The sequence below is a fragment of the Schistocerca gregaria genome, chromosome 2 (genome assembly GCF_023897955.1).
Source record: "Schistocerca gregaria isolate iqSchGreg1 chromosome 2, iqSchGreg1.2, whole genome shotgun sequence".
NCBI lineage: Eukaryota > Metazoa > Arthropoda > Insecta > Orthoptera > Acrididae > Schistocerca > Schistocerca gregaria.
In genome coordinates, this window is record NC_064921.1 from 1,009,286,161 (window position 1) to 1,009,307,319 (window position 21,159).

The 21,159-nt window shown below is 42.0% G+C and overlaps 1 protein-coding gene across 1 annotated transcript; it reads left to right on the top strand.

Annotated features, from left to right (window-relative positions):
* Positions 1–478: 478 nt before the first annotated feature.
* On the top strand, positions 479–18,145 carry LOC126336084 (metaxin-2-like). The gene is made up of 3 exons (XM_049999565.1): positions 479–493; positions 1,091–1,360; positions 17,831–18,145. The coding sequence occupies exons 1-3, from the start codon at positions 479–481 to the stop codon at positions 18,143–18,145; spliced, it is 600 nt and encodes a 199-aa protein (XP_049855522.1).
* Positions 18,146–21,159: the final 3,014 nt, after the last annotated feature.

The window sequence follows — 21,159 nt, forward strand, 5'->3', positions numbered from 1 at the left end:
ACACCACTACCTTCTGCGGTACTCACATTATTCCAAAGAGTTTAAAAGGAGAAAGAGCTTACAAACTTTTTTACCCACATTGTCATTATTTTATAAATATATCCAGAAATAAATTTAATAACTAGAGTTAGTTTTTAAAATCGATAATTTGAATTTTAAGTATACCAGAAATTTCGTAATTTCAAATATTTTTAAAAGATAAGTAATTTTGACTGTTAGTACACATCGATTGTAACACTTTTTCTTTTTTATACATTTTTAGCATAAAATATAATACATCTTGTTCAAAATCATATGAATTCTGCTGAGATAATTTTTAAATACGCAAGAATAGATAGTATAAATGGTATCGGTTATCTCTATACAAAAAAAGATAATGTTAGAGGAGGGTGAATGATTATACGTACTCAAAGGGCTGAGATCGGTGTAATTTAAAAACGAATATACAATGTCATGTGTTGGTAGATAATTTGGACCTATGCAAGAACAGATGGTATAAATGGTATCAGTTATCTCTATAAAAAAAAGATAATGTTAGAGGATGGTGCATCATTATACGGTACTCAAAGGGCTGTTATAGGTGTAATTTAAAACCGAATAAACCATGTCATGTGTTAGTAGATAATTTTGACCTATTCAAGAACAGATAGTATAAATGGTATCAGTTACCTCTATAAAAAAAGATAATGTTAGAGGAGGGTGAATAATTATACGGTACTCAAAGGGCTGAGATCGGTGGAATTTAAAACATAATATACCACGTCATGTGTTGGTGTCACAGTAACGTCATTCTAGCAGTACATAAAAGTTGTACCAGAGAAAGCATTAGTGCAGTTTACGAAATAACGCTGTAACCAGAAGTACTCTTCTTCCATCCTCCTCGTCCTTGCAGTGTCGTTCAAAAGATTGCTTATTTAAGAGTACGTGCATTCAGGCTCCTATTATCTCGGATTTACGATAACGTAAATAAATGTACGTGCGAAACCGGTTATCCCAGGAGCATTACAATACCTGTAAGAATGATAAGTTTTGAAAATCGTATCAAAATGTGCAAAAGATAATTTTTAGCGGTGTCGACAATTTCTTGCAGAGACTCGGCGATGTGAAAGCTTTGAGCAAGCAGTTCCGCGCGGTATCTGTTGTGAGGACGCGGCTGACACTGAGGGACGTTTCCCTGTACGTGCAGAAGGACACGCAAGACCTGCCGTTGCCCGAGACGGCCGAGTGCTTGGCTGCCAATGCTCTGCTGCGCATCTGCGGACTGCGGTTCGACCTCTGCGAGAAGCACAACACCGAGTACATGTCTCCCTCTGGTCGGGCGCCCTTCGTCAAGTGTGGATCAGACATTGTTTCTGAAATGGTAAGACATGTGAACTTTACTACTGCCGTTCCTAACTAAATTTTCATTTTTCTGTATCTCTGATACACATATTAGTTATCGTTTATTGAACACGCCAGTAGAGGTAAGCACGCTTGCCTTTACGTATTACTGTTCAGCACTATAATCGAACACTTCTTATTTACAGTTTTTTTTCTTTTTCCCTTGTGGTGGTTCTTGGGAGTGGGAGGGCAACGTAAAATGGCGTTTACAGTAATTATAGAAATAGAATACCGAAGAAGGAAACCCCTAATATTATTCTCTCTGAACAACCTTTCTAGAATAAGACTACAAAGGCTACTAGAAAAGTTTGCCGCCGAGGATTAGCCGAGCGGTCTAAGGCGATGCAGTCATGGACTGTGCGGCTGGTCCCCAGTCGGTCACAAGCAGGGTTGGTTCGAAGTGCTTGCCATGGCATCGTGGTGACGAAGTGAGAATCGGGCGGTTTTGTGATACAGCTTCGCGCGTGGTTTAAATATAGACGAGTGCTTTGAAGAAATGAGTCTTACTGTCGATGATGTGTGTCCACATCGTAAAACTATATTCAGCTGGTACAGGGAATTCCAAAGAGGAATTTTATCGCTGGAGGACGGGAAGGCCACATCATCAGTTAGGGTGGAACACATTCACGCTGAGAGCAAAATGCTAGACAAAGATAGGCAAATGAGCGGCAAGCAGACAGAGGATACCCTAGGGCGAACTGTGTCAGGAGTTTGTTCGATTCTCTATCATCATTTGCAAATAAATAAACTTTGTTTTTTCTGGGTACCGCATAAGCTGATGAAAGAGCTGATGACATGACGTGTGACTTGGTGCCGTGTGATGTTAATGAAGGTTTCTAAGGGACAATCTCAGTATGTGAATAACATCGTGACAAATGACGTGGCTTGGCTGTACTATTATGACGTGGCGGCTAAGATTCAAAACAAAGTTTGTGTCTTTGAAGATGACGACACACTCTTAGCTGACAGAAACTCCAGACCAATAAACAAGAAAATGATAGCTATTGTGCTTTTGTTTTTCTAATAGAGTGGAATTGTGGAGCATGTCCTGGCCACACAGAAGATAGCCACAGCTAAGGGGTACACTGAGCAGTGCTTGCCCAAAGTCACCCAATATTTGAAGAACCTGCAACCGAAGGCATGAATGGACACTTGGTTGCTCCATCCCGACAACGCTCCAACTAACGGCGCCAGAGCATGCACTCGATATTTGCGGTGTACAGCACTGAAACTTTTTGAACACTCTCCTTACAGTCAAGACCTTGTTCCTTTTGACTCAGAACTGTTTCCATATGTGAAAATGAAGCTGAAAGGAGTGCAGTGCTCAAGTGATGAGGACCTCCTGAAAGGGGTTGGGAGACAATAAGAAGTCACTCGAAAAGCATGAACGAATGTTACAATATTTCAAAACAGAACTACTGCCGGCCGGAGTGGCCATGCGGTTCTAGGCGCTACAGTCTGGAACCGTGCGACCGCTACGGTCGCAGGTTCGAATCCTGCCTCGGGCATGGATGTGTGTGATGTCCTTAGGTTAGTTAGGTTTAAGTAGTTCTAAGTTCTAGGGGACGCATGACCTGAGAAGTTGCGTCCCATAGTGCTCAGAGCCATTTGAACATACCTGCTGGGCGAGGTTAATGAAGAACACAAGTCATTCCTTTGCTGAAACAGTCTCACATCATGATCCAATTAATCTGTAACGAAACAGCAACTCAGTAGGTTCTGAAAGGGAATTTGTTCCCCATAGTATTAACAGTGCCTCCATCATGCTTTGCGAGATCAGACCTATATGTGCAGAGCAATATTTTCATAAATTACTGAGCAAAATAATTCATAACTGTTTTGTTGAATTTACAGCCTTTCAATTTTTGTGTTTTATCCTGTAATCAAAATTTAGCAGATACCATTTGAAGACTTTATAACAGGGTAAACGGGAGCATCATCTGCAAAAATCTGAACACTGCTCCCCTTCATAGCTTATGTAGATCAGGAATAGCACAGGGTCTATAACACTTCCTTGGGTAACGCCACATATTACTTCCGTCTGGCAGGAAATCACGAATTCAGTCGCACAACTGAGACGATACTCCATATGCACACAATTTGATTAAAGTCGCTTGTGAGGAACAATATCAAAAACCTTCTGGGATCTAAAACTAAGGAATTAATTTCACATCCTCTGTCGATAGTTCTCATTTTTTCACGAGAATAAAGAGTTAATTGAGTTTAACAGCTACGATATTTTCTGATTTACTTCATGAGAATAAAATTACTTCAAATTGACGTTAGCGATACGTGTCTGCAATTCAGCGGATTACTGCTATTCTCTTTCTTCGGTATTGGTGTGACTTGTGCAAGCCTTTAGGTACGGATCTTTCGACGAGCGAGCGGTTGTATGTGATTGCTAAATACAGCGGTTTAGTGTCAGCATATTCTGAGAGGAACCTGACTGGTATACAATCTGGACCGGAGGCCGCTCTTTTATTAAGTGATTTAAGCTGCTTCGTTATATCGAGGATATCTACTTCTAAGTTACTAATGTTGACAGTCGTTCTTGAATCATATTCAGAAATATTAAGCGTCTTCTTTGGTGAAAGAATTTCGGAAAAATGTGTTTAAAAACTTTGCTAATTTATTGTTTTTACGAAGCGTTTGGACAAATTATATTGAAGATTTATGTATTTAAATTGGCGTTGATGATGCTTACTGCTACCATTTTATTATTTCGGTTGTACGCTGGTATTTGATACAATATTAATACCACTGGGTAATGGCCTTGGGAATATTGGTCGTGGTTTAAAATAAAAAGGAATGTGCGACTGACGTGGACAGTTTCATCAAAACACAACTACGTAATTGTCACTACGATGCTCCACGTGCTGGACAAGGAATTTAGATTTCGACCGTGTCTTTGATTACAGCTGTGAGACTTCCAGCTCATATTATATCCCTCTTGTCTTCTTTGCCGCGTTTTTTGCTTGTTGCTCAGTTTTCCAATTCCCCAAAATCTCGATATGCCATTTGTCCATACAGTGATGCTTCTCCACCGTTTCTTCGTGGTGGTGGTTCAGTAGCATCTATTTGCCATGGAAAGTAGCAACTCATTAACTCCTTCCTAGGTTCTCCTAGTAGCTGCAACATGTAGGGTGCCTTTGTTATGATTACGAAACGTTCTGTCTGAATCGTCAGGTAGTATCTTAGCACAATCTCAGTGGCTTGAAAGTTCCTCCGTATAAACAGACGCCTCTTTCAATAGGCTGAATACTACAGTATTTTAGTTCTTCTGTCTACGTATATACGTGGAACAGAACCTAACGTGCATGACGAAGAGTTTTTAGTGTTTCACAATTAATTTCCTGCCGATATACATTCTGCTTGTTAATAAAGGTAATTTCGTCTTGTCGATTAACAATGAATTCTTTGCAGTGCATCTTATTACTATTGGGGGTAGTCAGAGTGCTTTACATCCGTAGATTTGTAGTGTCTGCAGCAGCTTTCAGGTTAGCTCGCAGAAGCGTGCGATACATGGATAACTCTTAGCTTTGATTTGATTTATGTCCTATGTCTACCTGTGCTTAGTGTATGTATAAAATATCGAATACGTAACACAGTCTCTGCAGGTTGTTTGGTAAACACAGACTTGCAGTCGTTGGGGTCCTGCACCGTGAATATTTGCTTGCTGCCAAGTTATTAAGTCTTGAGTCATAACTGACCACATACATGGTGAAAAGTATTTAAACCGACAAACAATGGGACATCAAAACAAATATTTTTCCCTACTGTCAATTTTTTCCTATGAGTAGTATTTAAACCGGTAGAGGAAGATTTATCTGGCAGCAAATTGATTAAACCAACAGACACCTTCTCATTTTTTTATGACCAAGAGACTGCACATTAACACAACTCAATTTCAATTACACTAAATTTTCAAAAATGCCTCCATTGACACGTAAACAAAGGCTACACCGTCGCATCATCTTCTGTCTGGCACGGGCAAAAACCCCAGGAGTGTCCTGAACTGTTCCTGCTGCTGCTACTATCCGGGCAAACAGATCCTCTTCTGATGCAACAGGAGTTGCGTAAACAAGGTTGCGCATCTCTCCCCACACAAAAAAGTCCAGAGGGGACATATCTAGGGATCGAGAAGGCCATGGTACAGGACCACCTCTGCCAATCCACGTTTCTGGGAACCGTCGGTCAAGGAATCGACGCACACGACTGAAATGTGCCGGCGCCCCGTCATGTTGGAACAACATGTGTTTTCCTGTAGGGAGCCGGACGTCTTCCAGCAATTCTGGCAATGCTCTGGCGAGGAAAATTGTAATAGTTATTGCCATTTAATGGCTTAGGTAGCAGATACGGCCCAGTTAAACAGTCCCCAACAACACTGACCCACACATTAACGAAGAACCGCATTTGATGAGCGCTAGTAACTGTAGCATGTGTGTTATCATCACTCCAAACATGCGAATTGTGCATGTTTAAGGCTCCATCACGCCAGAACGTTGCTTCATCGGTAAACAACACATAGAATGGAAATGTAGGATGCATTTCACACTGTTCCAGTTAACACTGCGAAAACTGTGTTCTGGGTGGATAATCAACTGGTTCCAGGTTGTGGACACGCTGTAAGTGAAATGGACGTAACAACTGCCCTCAAAGGACTGTTCTTACATTCGTCTGATTCGTCCCCATGTTAAATGCAATTGCATAAGTGCCGATTGAAGGATCCCGCACCACATACTGCAAGACAGCTTAGTCAAATTGCAGCGTTGTTACTGTACGAGGGCGTCCCTGTCCAGGTAATCTGATAAGTGACCCGGTCTCACGCAGACGTTGGTACACAGCAGAAAAGGTCGTATGGTGCGGGATACGGCGATTAGGATATTGTTGTTGATAAACCCGCTGTGCAGCTCGTCCGTTGTGGTGCGCTACGTAGTACGCACCAACCATATCAATGTACTCACTCCAGGTGTATCGATCCATTAGTAAACAGAGACAATGCACTACTGCACTGGCGGACAGCAGTTGCCTACAACTGAAGAGCGTGATATTCCCTCCAACAACTGAAGAGCGTAATACCGCCTCCACAGATTTAAATAATCCTCATAGGAAAAAATGAGATTAAGGGAAAATATTTGTTTCGATGTCCCCTACAGCCTCCCAGAGCTTGTCGGTTTAAATACTTTTCACCCTGTATAGCCGGTGTCGGAAGTGATGTATTGCTCCTTAAAATCTTTTCAAAAGGCCTCCAGTGGTTCATCATCAACATAACTGAACATGTATATAGCATATTGCATATTACCGTTAGTCGTGAGGAGATCTATTCAAGGTCAGTTGTATACAGGATGTTACAAAAAGGTACAGCTAAACTATCAGGAAACATTCCTCACACACAAAGAAAGAAAATATGTTATGTGGACATGAGTCCGGAAATGCTTACTTTCCATGTTAGAGCTTATTTTATTACTTTTCTTCAAATCACATTAATCATAGAATGGAAACACAGAGCAACAGAACGTTCCAGCGTGACTTCAAAGTACTTTGTTACAGGAAATGTTCAAAATGTCCTCCGTTAGCGAGGATACATGCATCGACCCTCCGTCGCATGGAATCCCTGATGCGCTGATGCAGCCCTGGAGAATGGCGTATTGTATCACAGCTGTCCACAATACGAGCACGAAGAGTCTCTACACATGGTACCGGGGATGCGTAGACAAGAGCTTTCAAATGACCCCATAAATGAAAGTCAAGAGGGTTGAGGTCAGGAGAGCGTGGAGGCCATGGAATTGGTCCGCCTCTACCAATCCATCGGTCACCGAATCTGTTGTTGAGAAGCGCACGAACACTTCGACTGAAATTTGCAGGAGTTCCATCGTGCATGAACCATATGTTGTGTCGCACTTGTAAAGGCACATGCTCTAGCAGCACAGGTAGAGTATCCCGTATGAAATCATGATAACGTGCTCCATTGAGCGTAAGTGGAAGAAATTAAAATGAGCTCTAACATGGGAATTAAGCGTTTCCGGACACATGTCCACATAACATCTTTTCTTTATTTGTGTGTGAGGAATGTTTCCTCAAAGTTTGGCTGTGCCTTTTTGTAACACCCTGTATATGTCAAGCTACAGGGAAACTGCTATCGACACCTATGATAATCCCACACTGATCATCTTTGTTCCTCTTACTGTATACAAACCATTTCATTAAATACTCGACCGACCTTTTTACAGTTTTTTCTCTGAGTAGGAGTAGACGTAGAGTCATTTCTTAGAATACCGTTACTTGTTTTTACGTTGCCGTAATACTATATAGCAATTAATATACTAATTGTATTACAAATATAACATGTCACTAGACGGTTAGTGGGTATATAAATTTATTTTTAATCACTGAGTGAGGGAAACATTGATCCGTTTGTGATCTCACGAACAGCGGCAGTCCAGAGAATCATAGAGTAAAAGACCTTCCAGGCTAGTAACAAAAAATATGCGTTCATATTAAACTTGTATTTATGCTCTTCCAACTCTTGCGCAAAGAAATGTGTCAATATACAAAATAAAAATTATAAATGTGACACGCATGTATCATAGAACGTTCGCTGTTGTGTTGTTGTTATTGTTGGAGAACACTGACAGACTTTCAAAACATTCTTGTCATTTATTGATAAGCAAATCGCAAGAAGAATACCAAACGGTCAAGAGGCTGGTTCTGTACTCAGTGAAGTTGAGGGACTGGGAAATGTATAAATACCCAACCAAGAGGCTGTATGTAGATTAGGGTGACCAAACGTCCCGGAAAACCGGGATTGTCCCGGCTTTCATCCCTGTGTTCTGGTGTCCCGAAAATTTGTTTCGGGACGCTCAAAAGTCCCAGAATTCAGTTTTTTATACATTTCGTGAAACTTTCTCAAATTTTGGGATTTCGCTATGCTAACACAAGAAATTAATATATTTTAGCTTATTTGTCTAAAACCTCCATTGTCCCATACTATTAATCACAGTATCGGTATTGATACACTCAGGCAATAATTTGCTTTGAGCGGTACTTTGGCCAACAAGAAGTAAGTTGTATTATTGTAACAGAGCTATGAAACCGTCCAGTTGTCGCGCCACTTACTCACACACTCATTGTCAGAACGATGTAGTAGCTGATGTTTTGTCAGACAAACTGCAATAGGTTTTTATATTAGTGGTATTATTGCTGCAGTACTGTGAAACGCAATGCCGAAACGTGCCTGCAAGTTCAGTGACGGTTATTCCAAGGGATGGAATGAGGTGTCCATTGGCACCCGGGTGAGTATGTCCCGGTTTTCACCGAAAATAATTTGGTCACCCTACTGTAGAGTCGCCTTTATCCTGTTATATGTTTTCTTTTCTTGGTAATAGGGTGTTTTCGTGGATGAAGTAACCTCCTACTAACAACAATATCTACACCATTTATTGCTTCTTGAACATCTCCCCTAAAATTTCTTTCAAAAGAACCCAGAACGTATTGAAATTGACTTTGTGACAACCAGAACGATGATAGAATTTGTTGTATTTTTTATAATTAGAAGAATACAGGTCATTCATAACAAAACATGTTTTGTGATACAGAGAAGTACTCTTCAGAGTACAAGATTTGTTTCCATTGGTCAATATTCGGCATTTGGTGTTTCTCACAGATTTAAATTCTCTTCTTTCCATTCAATCAGTTAAGATAATTACGTTGACACCTGCGACAAACTGGAGGGGATTTGGAAAGTATGCAAGTAAGCTATCAGGAATTACAAGCTTTGAATCGTTTCTTGCCAAGTTCTGGAATAGCGCGGCGACGAAATTAACATCTCTTCCTTCAATATTCTCCGTTATTACAGGGTCAGCTTCACACAGTTCGTGTTTCGGGGTTAGGAGAAATATAGCAATATCGGTGAAGAAAGATTTTGTGAACTGCGTCCTTCGTGAGTGGGCTATTCTTTCTGAGAATTCTTTCAATAAATTTCATAGCAATGTCGGTGAAAAAAGATTTTGTGAACTGCTTCTTTCGTGGGTGGGCTATTCTTTCTGAGAATTCTTTCAATAAATTTCAGTCTTGCACCTTGCTTTCCTAGGGTCAGTTTTCTGTGATCGTCCCAAATTCCTCCGTACACGAACTTCAATATTTTTAATGGGTGTGACGTTTTTCAGTAAGTGTTCAGCAGTAATGTAATCAGTAACGAATCTTTCCTCTTATTTGTTCGCAGTGCATTGCATTTCTTTATGCTCAATGCGTGGATCGCCTACGGGTCTTACTGTAATTCTTATCCACTAGACCAGGGGTTCCCGGACACTGTTCTGAGTGCCACTGGTGGTACGCACGGACATTTAAGGTGCTACCAATACGTGTAAACATATCACGTACTGATGTAACTAAAATTATTCTCTTACGTTATTTAATTTCGAAGTGAAATGATGGCGAGAAAACTGATAGAAGTAGCTTTCTATAATTGTAAAGAAAACATGCACCGCAGAATTTTTGTTTCGCACTGTAAGCAGGACTCAGAAAAATCTCTGTATCCGTCTCTCCATTAGCCGTCATTGCCTTGACGCGGAATAAATCATCTTGTTTTGCCATTGGATGTATTACGATCGGGTCTTGTCCGCGCTTATTCAGATGTTTTCATGTCGCTTTGCAACTGCTGCCAACTTAATGCGGAGTGCCAATGTGTCGTGCTGCAGCAGTTATGACGCAGTGTACGGTTAATTGTCATTATTGTTGCTTTGCTGGCTATTGAGCCTTGTCTACATCAATCGCTGTGCGCCGTGCGGCGCAAAACCAAGAGGTTAGGCGTGGCGCGGCGCAGCGGGTGTGGACGTGGGCGCCAAACCGCGCCGCTCAGTCCAGTAACAAACAGGTTGCGCGCAGTGTCAGTACATTAAAGAAAATGGTTCCTCCGTGCGCGGCTTTGTTTGGACGGCTTCCATCTTTTTCCATTATTGTTCAAGCCCGCACGTGCGGAACACTGCTGTGCACTTACGAACAGTTCTGCATGGTGGGGCGCGTCTGACATGGACGCCGCTTTACTTTATGTGGCATCGTGATAAAAGAAAGCTTGCTGCGGGAACCCTAGCGTACATATTACAAAGGTCATCCAGACCTCCTTCCCCCACCCCTGGGTTAGTTAAGAGGTGAACACACTAAAGTGGTTCACACCAATTTCTAAAAAGTCTAGTACGCAGTGACAAGAAGTATGGGAACGCCTGCACCAGACCATTGAAATAGAAAACATTGTAATACCCTCTTGGGGCATATTGCAAGCTACTTTTTACTCATCCACTTGAACAGAGTTGATATTAAATTTGTACATCAGCTATGTCAGAATATCAAAACACTCAGGCACGCTTATCACAAAATAATTTCCGGTTCCAAAGGGCTCGTTATGAACAGTTAGATGGCTTAGTAAGTCCCAAGGGCCTCTACGTTAACAGTAAGATAGCTTAGCAACGGGTTCTCCTTTAGTCCACATGTGGTAGAAATATTTAACGATCAGTCTGCACAACTTTTCTAGAACAAAGAGTGGAAATATTAAATATTTGTTCAGAAATACAGATGATGTACTGCATCTGTGGACGGGCACTACAAGACATTTGAACACATTTCTGCAAAACTCGAACAGTGAACATAAAAACATTCGATTCACAATGGAAATAAGCAGCGAATCCATAAACTTCCCAGATTTCAATACTGGTATGAGAGCACAAACACTGAGTTTCAAAATATATTCAAAATCTTCAATTACAGACATAGTAGTACCTTCTTATCCACAGTCAGCAATATCACACAAAAATGGAGTCTTCCATCGAGTGCTGCACTATTTCTTATTTGTTCCAATTGGCAAACAAGATTTCATAACAGAGATAGACACAATGAAATTCGTTGCCTGACCACATATTACGTAGGAAACAAAAGTTCCCTCAAACATTTGCAGAACATCTAGTATATCACAGAGCGTAGCAAAAGAACAAATTGTGCCATCCGTGCTATGTCAAGCAAACCACAGCCCAGCATATTTTAATGGCAGCAGTTTTGTTGGTCAGCTGGACACGAACGTACCAACACGACTAGCTAAAAATGAACGCAGCTGGAGGTTGCGGAATTCTGACCTCACATTTGCTGAGCATGTACGGTACTGAATGAGGGCCGCAGTCACCGGTCACAGTCCTATGACATACACGTAGCAAAAAGAAGAAAAAAGTCAATAAAGGTGTGGCACACACTCCACATTAAATATGAAATGATCAAACGCAGCTCAGTCTAGCCCGCACGTAGGGAGTTATCGTCTTGAAAATACGCAGCTGCTCAGCATGTCACCGGCTCCAGCAAAGAGTGCAATCTTTCTGAAGGTGTCTACTGTATGTGCCAAAACAACTGGTTGTAAATAAATGGTATATTGCGATAGTGACTGTTTCTTCATAAGCATCATCACAAGTATGATCGCTGAAACTCCCAACCGTGATGGTTTAAATCATACCTGCTCCCTCTCGAACTGCACTTAAGCTTCACCTTTCTGGATTTCTTCCCAAGTAGTCTGTCCAATTCTTTTCTACTATACAGAGCTTTTGTATTTCCTATATATTTATATGTAGTTGCCGGCCGCGGTGGTCTCGCGGTTCTAGGCGCTCAGTCCGGAGCCGTGCGACTGCTACGGTCGCAGGTTCGATTCCTGCCTCGGGCATGGATGTGTGTGATGTCCTTAGGTTAGTTAGGTTTAAGTAGTTCTAAGTTCTAGGGGACTAATGACCACAGCAGTTGAGTCCCGTAGTGCTCACAGCCATTTTTTTATATGTAGTTATCAGTAAATGGAAACTGTTGCACTGCAACAGAGTTTTTTTATATCGTGACACTGAAGTGAATGTAATTATATGCAGTTGACCTAACTCTGATTACAGAGAGTGAAGATGATCTTTAGAAGGGAGTGTAGAGGTTACAGCAGACAGCCTCAAATTACTATCTAAAATTGTCTGTAGACAAAACGAAAGTGATGGTATTTCAGGGCAGACAACCAATAAGCTTTAAAATAGTCTTGAATAATAAAATCTAGGAGCAAGAAAAACATCTTAAATATCTAGGATGCGACATGACTTATGAATGTAATCATGGCGCGGACAAAAGGTTAAATAAATTTACTTCAACATGTGGAACCATTGCAAAACGTTTGCAGAATAAAGCCAGTTATATAACCCAGCTGAAATTTCATAAAACAGTAGCAGTTGCAACACTTAGTTGCGGAAGTGAACATGGACAACAATAAAACACCAAGAAACTTGTATACAGATTCAATAAATGAGATTTCTAAGAAGAGTTGAAGGATGTATAAGGGAAATTCGACAAAGAAATGTACATATAACAAAACATTTAGGATTATGTGACGTAAACGAGAACGTAAAATAGGAGAAAATGGTGGAAACCTATAGACCCTATGAGTTAAGGTAGGCTCTAAATTATAAATGCAGTGGAGGAACAAATGCAGGACGGCCATGCAATAAATGAGTACCGTAACAGGCAATTTACATAATACAGAAAGCGATGGGAAGAATGTTTCCTGTTACAATTAAGTATTATTCCTTTTTACTATTTCTGTATTGTCTTTCACATTTAATTCTTCCTCAGTCCACTCTCCAGTAACCGTGCCGTGCATTTATTTTATTGTATCGTGATAGGTAATTTAATTCAAATTGTTACACAGGCTGTTAGCTTAGTTTATCACAAGGACATCTTCTCTTCTGTTGAGTGTAGTTCCTTACTGATGTTCTTTTCCTCAACTTTGTACGCACACTCAACTTAAACATTTTGATTTACATACTCATTGCTTTATCACAGGTATAATTTACAGCCTATTTTTACTTTACACCACTTGTAGAACATACTTTGTTGTGCTGTGAAATATTATTTTATCGTCTTTGACGACGGTACTCATTTAAATTGTCATGATGGTCTTGTAAGCCGAAAACCAATTAACGAAATAAATTGTTACTGTAGAACATTTCACAGTTTTATGGATTATATTTGTTTATGCTGGGGTCTTCCTACCAATCAGCCAAGGAAGCATAAGAAAAAATAATAAACTAACGACCGATATCCACCTTTTGTATAGGTTCTTTGAATGCAATGTATGTGAAGCTCAACGACACCTTTCTGGGCTGTTTCCGCAATGACAGCAATGACATCACACTCCTATTGCATTTCTGTGACGATTATTATATTTCTCGGTGTTGTGTCTGACAAGAGACGTGAAGCATCCATACGGGAAGGAGGAACCAAGGTGAAACTTCATAGGCAGCTGAGTATCTGGTGTTATTTCTGTGATTGGAAACAGATGAAATTTACAAAGTACAGGATACTGTGAGCCCACGTGTCAGTATAGCGTAGCAGCCTCTCTGGCCTGGAGGCATGTATCGATTTTTTTGAAAACAGGATCGTAAAGCCGTTGTATCCTCTCCTGGGGTAAGGTGGCCCACAACTGTTGTAACAGGTCTTTGAAAGATGGGTAATAGCGCTGAGACGGGGTTGCCGTCTGATCTGATGTCACACATTTTCTATTAAGGACAGAGCTAGGACTTTTACTGATTTCGCAATGACCCCCACATCACACAGGCAGTTCATAGAGCCATGTGTGAGAAATTGTACCATGGCACTGATGCAGGACAGATAAAACAAGAGGATGCAGAATGTGAAGCGTTCAGTGAATTCTAAAGTAAAATTCTATGTACCGACATGACAGAAAATCACAGGAAGTTCTGGTCCTACGTTAAATCAGTAAGTGGCTCGAAACAGGATATACAGATACTCTGGGAAGGCTTTGTAACAGAGGATGACACGCGTAATGCTGAAATACTGAACGCCTTCTTCCAAAGCTGTTTCACAGAGGAAGAACGCACTGCAGTTCCTTCTCTAAATCCTCGCACAAACGAAAAAATGGCTGACATCGAAATAAGTGTCCAAGGAATAGAAAATCAACTGAAATCACTCAACAGAGGAAAGTCCACTGGACCTGACGGGATACCAATTCGATTCTACACAGACTACACGAAAGCACTTGCCCCCCTTCTAACAGCCGTGTACTGCAAGTCTCTAGAGGAACGGAAGGTTCCAAATGATTGGAAAAGAGCACAGGTAGTTCCAGTTTTCAAGAAGGGTCGTCGAGCAGATGCGCAAAACTATAGACTTATATCTCTGACATCGATCTGTTGTAGAATTTTAGAACATATTTCTTGCTCGCGTATCATGTCATTTCTGGAAACCCAGAATATACTCTGTAGGAATCAACATAGATTCCGGAAACAGCGATCGTGTGAGAGCCAACTCGCTTTATTTGTTCATGAGACCCAGAAAATATTAGATACAGGCTTCCAGGTAGATGACATTTTCCTTGACTTCCGGAAGGCGTTCGATACAGTTCCGCACTGTCGCCTGATAAAGAAAGTAAGAGCCTACGGAATATCAGACCAGCTGTGTGGCTCGATTGAAGAGTTTTTAGCAAACAGAACACAGCACGTTGTTCTCAATGGAGAGTCGTCTACAGACGTTAAAGTAACCTCTGGCGTGCCACAGGGAAGTGTTATGGGACACACCATGGTGGCAGCAAAATTGTCGCGTCACAGGTTGTTTTGTTTTAACTAACAGAGTTGCGCTGAAATGATGTTTTCCTTTTTCTCAAAATGGTAGCATTTATTCCAGGATTAGCCCTGCCTCTTTTTCATGTGGTCTGTACCGACTTGTTCCGATTCTATCAGCGTGTCTCTGATTTGGTTCGACGTCTGTTCTTTATGTTCACGTGATAAGGACTCTAAACGCTGTACCATTACACTAGCTTTGTCCGCACTAGTGTCTTGTACACGATTTTAAAATACACTTTCCAATGCCTCTATCAACAAATCTCATAAAATGGACTCTTAGAATCAATATTATTTTATCTGCATTTTCATTTTGAATCCGTCTTTATTGGTGCTTAATAATTCAGTAGTTAGTATTTTATATATTGAGACCTTAAGAACTCTGTCCGTAGGTTTCTACCAAGCGTATTTGATTAGTAACGATTATTCCGCAGTGAATTATCACTCTGCGGTGGAGTGTGCGCTGATTTGAAACTTTCTGGCAGACTGAAACTTTGTGCCAGACCGGAATTCGAAATTGCCTTCTTTGCCATTCACGGACAAGTGTTCTACCGAATGAGCTATCCAGGCACGACTCACTACCCGCTCACACATCTTAACTTCCCCGAACTGACCTCGTACACAGTTTTAATGTGCCTGTGAGTTTCAGATTAGTGCAAAGTCCGCTGCAGAGTGAAAAGTCTTTCCGGAAACAATTCCGCAGGCTGCGTGCTAAGCCATGTCAGCGCAATACCGTTTCTTCTAAGAGCGCTGTTCATCTAAGTTATATGGAAGAACTTCTGTGAAGTTTGGAAGGCTGGAGATGAGCAAAAAGCAAATGCCGCAGATGGAGTTCCGGTGTGGCACACTGCATTGTTCTGTTTTTAATCTGCCAGGACGTTTCGAATCAACGCACTCTCCGCTGCAGACTGAAACTTTTGTCTGGGAAGAACCCCAAAGCAATGACTAAGCTGTGTTTCCGCAAAATCCCTTCTTCCAACAATGCTAGTCCCGCAATCATGCAGGGAAGTTATGTATAGATTGGAAATGAGGCATAGTCGGAAATCAGTCTAAGTGTTGTTGTTACTCCATGTTCAATAGTAGGCGGTATTAACGTTCATAGCAGTGATTTGAATGGAAGTACATTAACAAGCAGAGTTTTGCCACATTTATAACTAAAACCAGTCAATAGCAACCATTCTGTTCTTGGCCCGTAAATTCAAAGGTTATTAGAGAAACAGATTTTGGGATTTGTAACTTTTGTTAACGTTGTTCTAACTTCTGCTTCGCTCATGAATATGTTCCGTACATCGCTGTGCGATTTTCACTTCATAATAAATCATTATACGTCCACAGTAGTAAGGGCGTTCTTATTTAAATGTATCTTCGGATTAGTCTTTTTTAGACTGAAGATTCAATCTGTGGGTCTAGATGGCGCAGAGTGGACTACGTTTATAACGACGCGATGGTGGTTTTGTAACGGAATACTTTTGCAAAGGAGTGTAAAATTACAGCTGGTACCGAGCGCTGTTTCCAACTCATAGTAAAATTCGGCGCTATATACCGTGGTGACAAAAATCATGGGGCAGCGATGTGCATATGTAGAGGTGGTGGTAGTACCGTGTACACAGGTTATAAAAGTGCAGAACGTCGGCGGAGCTGTCATTTGTAAGCAGGTGGTTCATGTGGAAAGGTTACCGAAGATTACGGCTGCACGACGGGAATTAACTGACTTTGAACGCTGAATGGTAGTTTGGAGTTAAACACATGGGACATTCCATTTCGGATTTCGTTAGGGAATTCAGTATCCAGAGATCCACGCTGTCAAAAGTGTGCCGAGACTACCAAATTTCAGGCGTCTGTTCTCACCACGGACAAGGGACTGACCGACGGCCTTCACTTAACGATCGACAGTAGCGGCGTTTGTGTAGAGTTCTCAGTGCTAACAGAGTAACAACATTGCGTAAAATAGCAGCAGAAATCGATGTGGAACGTATCCATCACTACAGTGTGGCAACAGTCGACCTACTCGAGTGTCTTTGCTAACCGCCAGATATCACCTGGAACGCTTTTCCTACACTCGTGATCATATCAGTTGAGCACTAGACGACTGGAAAACTGTGGCATGGTTAGATGTGGCGTGACTTCAGGTGGTAAGGGCTGGCGGTAGGGTTCGAGTGTGGTGCAGTCCCCATATAACTATTGACCAAAGTTTTCAACGAGACGCTTTGCACGCTGATCGTGGCTACGTAATGGTGTGGGCAGTGTTCACATGGGATGGGCTGGGTCCTCTGGTCCAAGTGAGCAGGTCATTCACTAGGAATGGTTATGTTTGGCTACTTGGAGTCTCTTTGCAGCCATTCATAGACTTCATGTTGGCAAACCACGATGATCATGTCACCAGGCCAAAATTCTCGTTATTGGTTTGAAGAACATTGTGGACATTTCGAACGAATGATATGGCGACCCAGATCGCCCGACATGAATCTCATTGAATGTTAATGGGACATAATCGAGAGGTGCTGCACCGGCAACACTTGGCAGTTATGGATAGCAATAGCAACAGCATGGGACAGTAATTCTGCAAGGGACTTCCAGTACTTGTTGGGTCATGGCTTAATATTTCTGTAGGAGATATCCTACGACTTGTTGAGTCAGTGCTGCACTGCGCGGGGCAAAAGGAGATCCGACACGATATTAGGGGGCATCCAATGACGTTTGTCATCCCAGTGAAAACATTTACATGACGGTGTCGTTTCTACGGTATGTTAAATTCTTGTGACGCCTGACAGACTGTGTACTAGCTGAAGGTCAGTGAGTGACGTGCGGCCGGTCTGCAGGAGCCGATAGCGCGCTACCTGTGTGGGCGTGGCGTGGCGGCTTGCTCGCGCCTCGACAGCGCGGAAGGGCCGCGGCTGCGCGCGCTCTGCTCGCTGCTGCAGTCGTCGCTGTCGGCCGCGGAGCTGCGCGTCTGCTGGCTGCACGACGCCACGCGGCGCTCCCTCACCGACCCGCGCGTCTCCAGCGGCTACCCGTGGCCTCTCTGCCGGTTCGTCGCCTTCCAGAAGAGGCGGCGCGCGATACACTGGCTCAGGGCGGTTGACGGCGCCAAGTTTTCGCTGGAGCAGCTATACGATCAGGTAACGGCACCTTAAGATCTTCCTCCGTGTAAGTCACATAGTTTTATACAACTCATTTACGGTAGAGTCTCATCAGAAATTAAACGACAGTTAAGTTGTGGGGCGGCACGTGCAAAATTACAATATTTTCTATTGTACGTTGCACTTCTCAACACAGGCTTTCTAACTACAATGTTGGCAACCAGAAAGTGATTAGCAAAAACGTGATGCCTGTAATTAGAGTTCACTGTGCCCACTCTGATGGAGAATAAAAACTGTTGATTACTGAAGTTCATTACTCTGAGGATTTAGGATAATGTCTGGGATTCATAGAAAATGCAGTTTACTGTAACGATTTTCACTATATTCTGAAAACGATACAGCGTAAAATTCCAGACTAATGATTACCCATATCAGCTATTGCACTATCAGAGCTATTCAGAGTCTATTGCGCAGATCGTATTATCCCTAGATAACGAAAATGTTGAATAACCGTGTGGTGTGCATACTGTAAGACCTTCGGTACACACACCATCAGATTATTTGACTTGTCGCTCTAACGAAGTAGTCGAATGTCAGCAATATGTTTCGTGGTCTTATCGTGGCGTGTTTATCTTCTGCCGTTAGGTCAGACGATATAAATGCCACTTGCAGGCTTAGAATAGCAGATTGACGGTGAGCAACTTTAAACGGAACATGATTAATTTTCACACACATTTATTAAAATAATAACAAGCATAAAAATGACAACTTGGTTGTGGATACTATTTACAATTGACAATCTGAAGTTCTTTTGGTATTGGTACATTAACCTTATTCTCACATATATCTCTGATACTTGACAAAAGTGTCTATATATTTATCTTCATGGCTATGTACAGGAATATGGTAATCTTATTAGGCGCAGACTGAAACTTGACTATTGACTGGTACAGACAAATGCAGACTGGTACAGACTGGTGCAGACTGACTAATCGGAGGTCTGTACACTCGTTATAACACCTCGCGCGTTCATGTATCACTGCGCGAGTGTTATCCGCGAAGAGAAAAGGATCTACATGAGCAGCAATGTCATTGGCTGCGTTACATATTAATACGCGGATCGGCGGAAGCAGAATTTGGTCCGTCTCTATGGCAGCGCCATCTCGTAGTGCGGAGATGGACGAGCGCTGCGCCTGCGCTGTTGTGCTTAGCGGGGCCCGCTCTAGTGGGAAAGTTGTGTACGTGCTGACTACGCGGAACTACGTACACAACAAATCGTTATCGATGTAAATGTTCAAACTGAATGCTCGCCAAACTCTGATGTTTATACTCATCAAACCCACGCTAGTAATGGTAGAAAGTCTGTTCTGCAGCGACCCGTGAATATACGACATACGCAAACTGAGAATAAATCACCAAAGTCGTTCCGTAATTAACACTTTACCTCAATGCAAACTCACTGTCAAGTACACACCGAATTACGTAATACGGCATGCAAGGCTGTTGCTGGCAACTGCACAAACGCGACGCAGCTTCAGAAACGGAGGGCGTGCTGATACGAATCTAGAAGAGAACTGGGGCCTTACTCTAGCTCGCACGCTCTTATTTATACAGGGGTGTTACAAAAAGGTACGGCCAAACTTTCAGGAAACATTCCTCACACATTTGTCTGGAAACGCTTACTTACCATGTTAGAGCTCATTTTATTACTGCTCTTAAAATCACATTATCATGGAATGGAAACACACAGCAACATATCGTACCAGCGTGACTTCAAACACTTTGTTACAGGAAATGTTCAAAATGTCCTCCATTAGCGAGGATACACGCATCCACCATCCGTCGCATGGAATCCCTGATGCGCTGATGCAGCCCTGGAGAATGGGGTATTGTGTCACAGCCGTCCACAATACGAGCACGAAGAATCTCTACATTTCGTACATGGGGTTGCGTAGACAAGAGCTTTCAAATGCCCCCATAAATGAAAGTCAAGAGGGTTGAGGCCAGGAGAGCGTGGAGGCCATGGAATTGGTCCGCCTCTACCAATCCATCGGTCACCGAATCTGTTGTTGAGAAGTGTACAACACTTCGACTGAAATGTGCATGAGCTCCATCGTCCATGAACCACACGTAGTGTCGTACTGGTAAAGGCACATGTTCTAGCAGCACAGGTAGAGTATCCCGTATGAAATCATGCTAACGTACTCCATTGAGAGTAGGTGGAAGAACGTGAGGCCCAATCAAGACACACCAACAATGCCTGCCCAAACGTTCACAGAAAATCTGTGTTGATGACGTGATTGCAGAATTGCGTGCGCATTCTCGTCAGCCCACACATGTTGATTGTGAAAATTTACAATTTGATCATCAGAATCGTGGAGGTACAGTACATACTGACGAAATTGAAATGAGCTCTAACATGGAAATTAAGCGTTTCCGGACACATGTCCACATAACATCTTTTCTTTATTTGTGTGTGAGGAATGTTTCCTGAAAGTTTGGCCGTACCTTTTTGTAACGCCCTATATAGCCGCGGTGCGGACCGCCGAAGGTGCAGCCGACATCTGCCTTGCTGACTAACCACTGGGCCAGCAAAACACCACTTCAAGCTTCTAAATAATTAAGTGCTTCATTCGCTGAAGGCCAATGAAGCTCTCGATTCAATTGTGCAATCAGCACACAGGGAAGTGTCTGTAACAAAATTCTGATGTGGCTAGGCTAAATAATTTTGGTGAGAGAATTATTTTGTTGTGATGCACGCAGTATATGAGTTCTGAACTTGCCCTTTGGAGAGACGATACAGTTATAGTTTTATAGTTACCTTTTTGAAACTGCTCACATCTTTGTTATTATAGCGTATCTCCATTCTAGCTGAATCTAAACATCTTAGCTTTGTCTAATGACTTACTTAATCTATCTTTCTTCCGAAGTTTTAGGACACAAAAACAGAAAATGATGAATTTCAAACTAAATATTACTTTGTGAGATCCAGCATTCTGTTTCCCTTAAATCACAATGAAAAAGGAATACGAATATAAATTTTGAAATTTTATAGCTCCTTCCTGTTG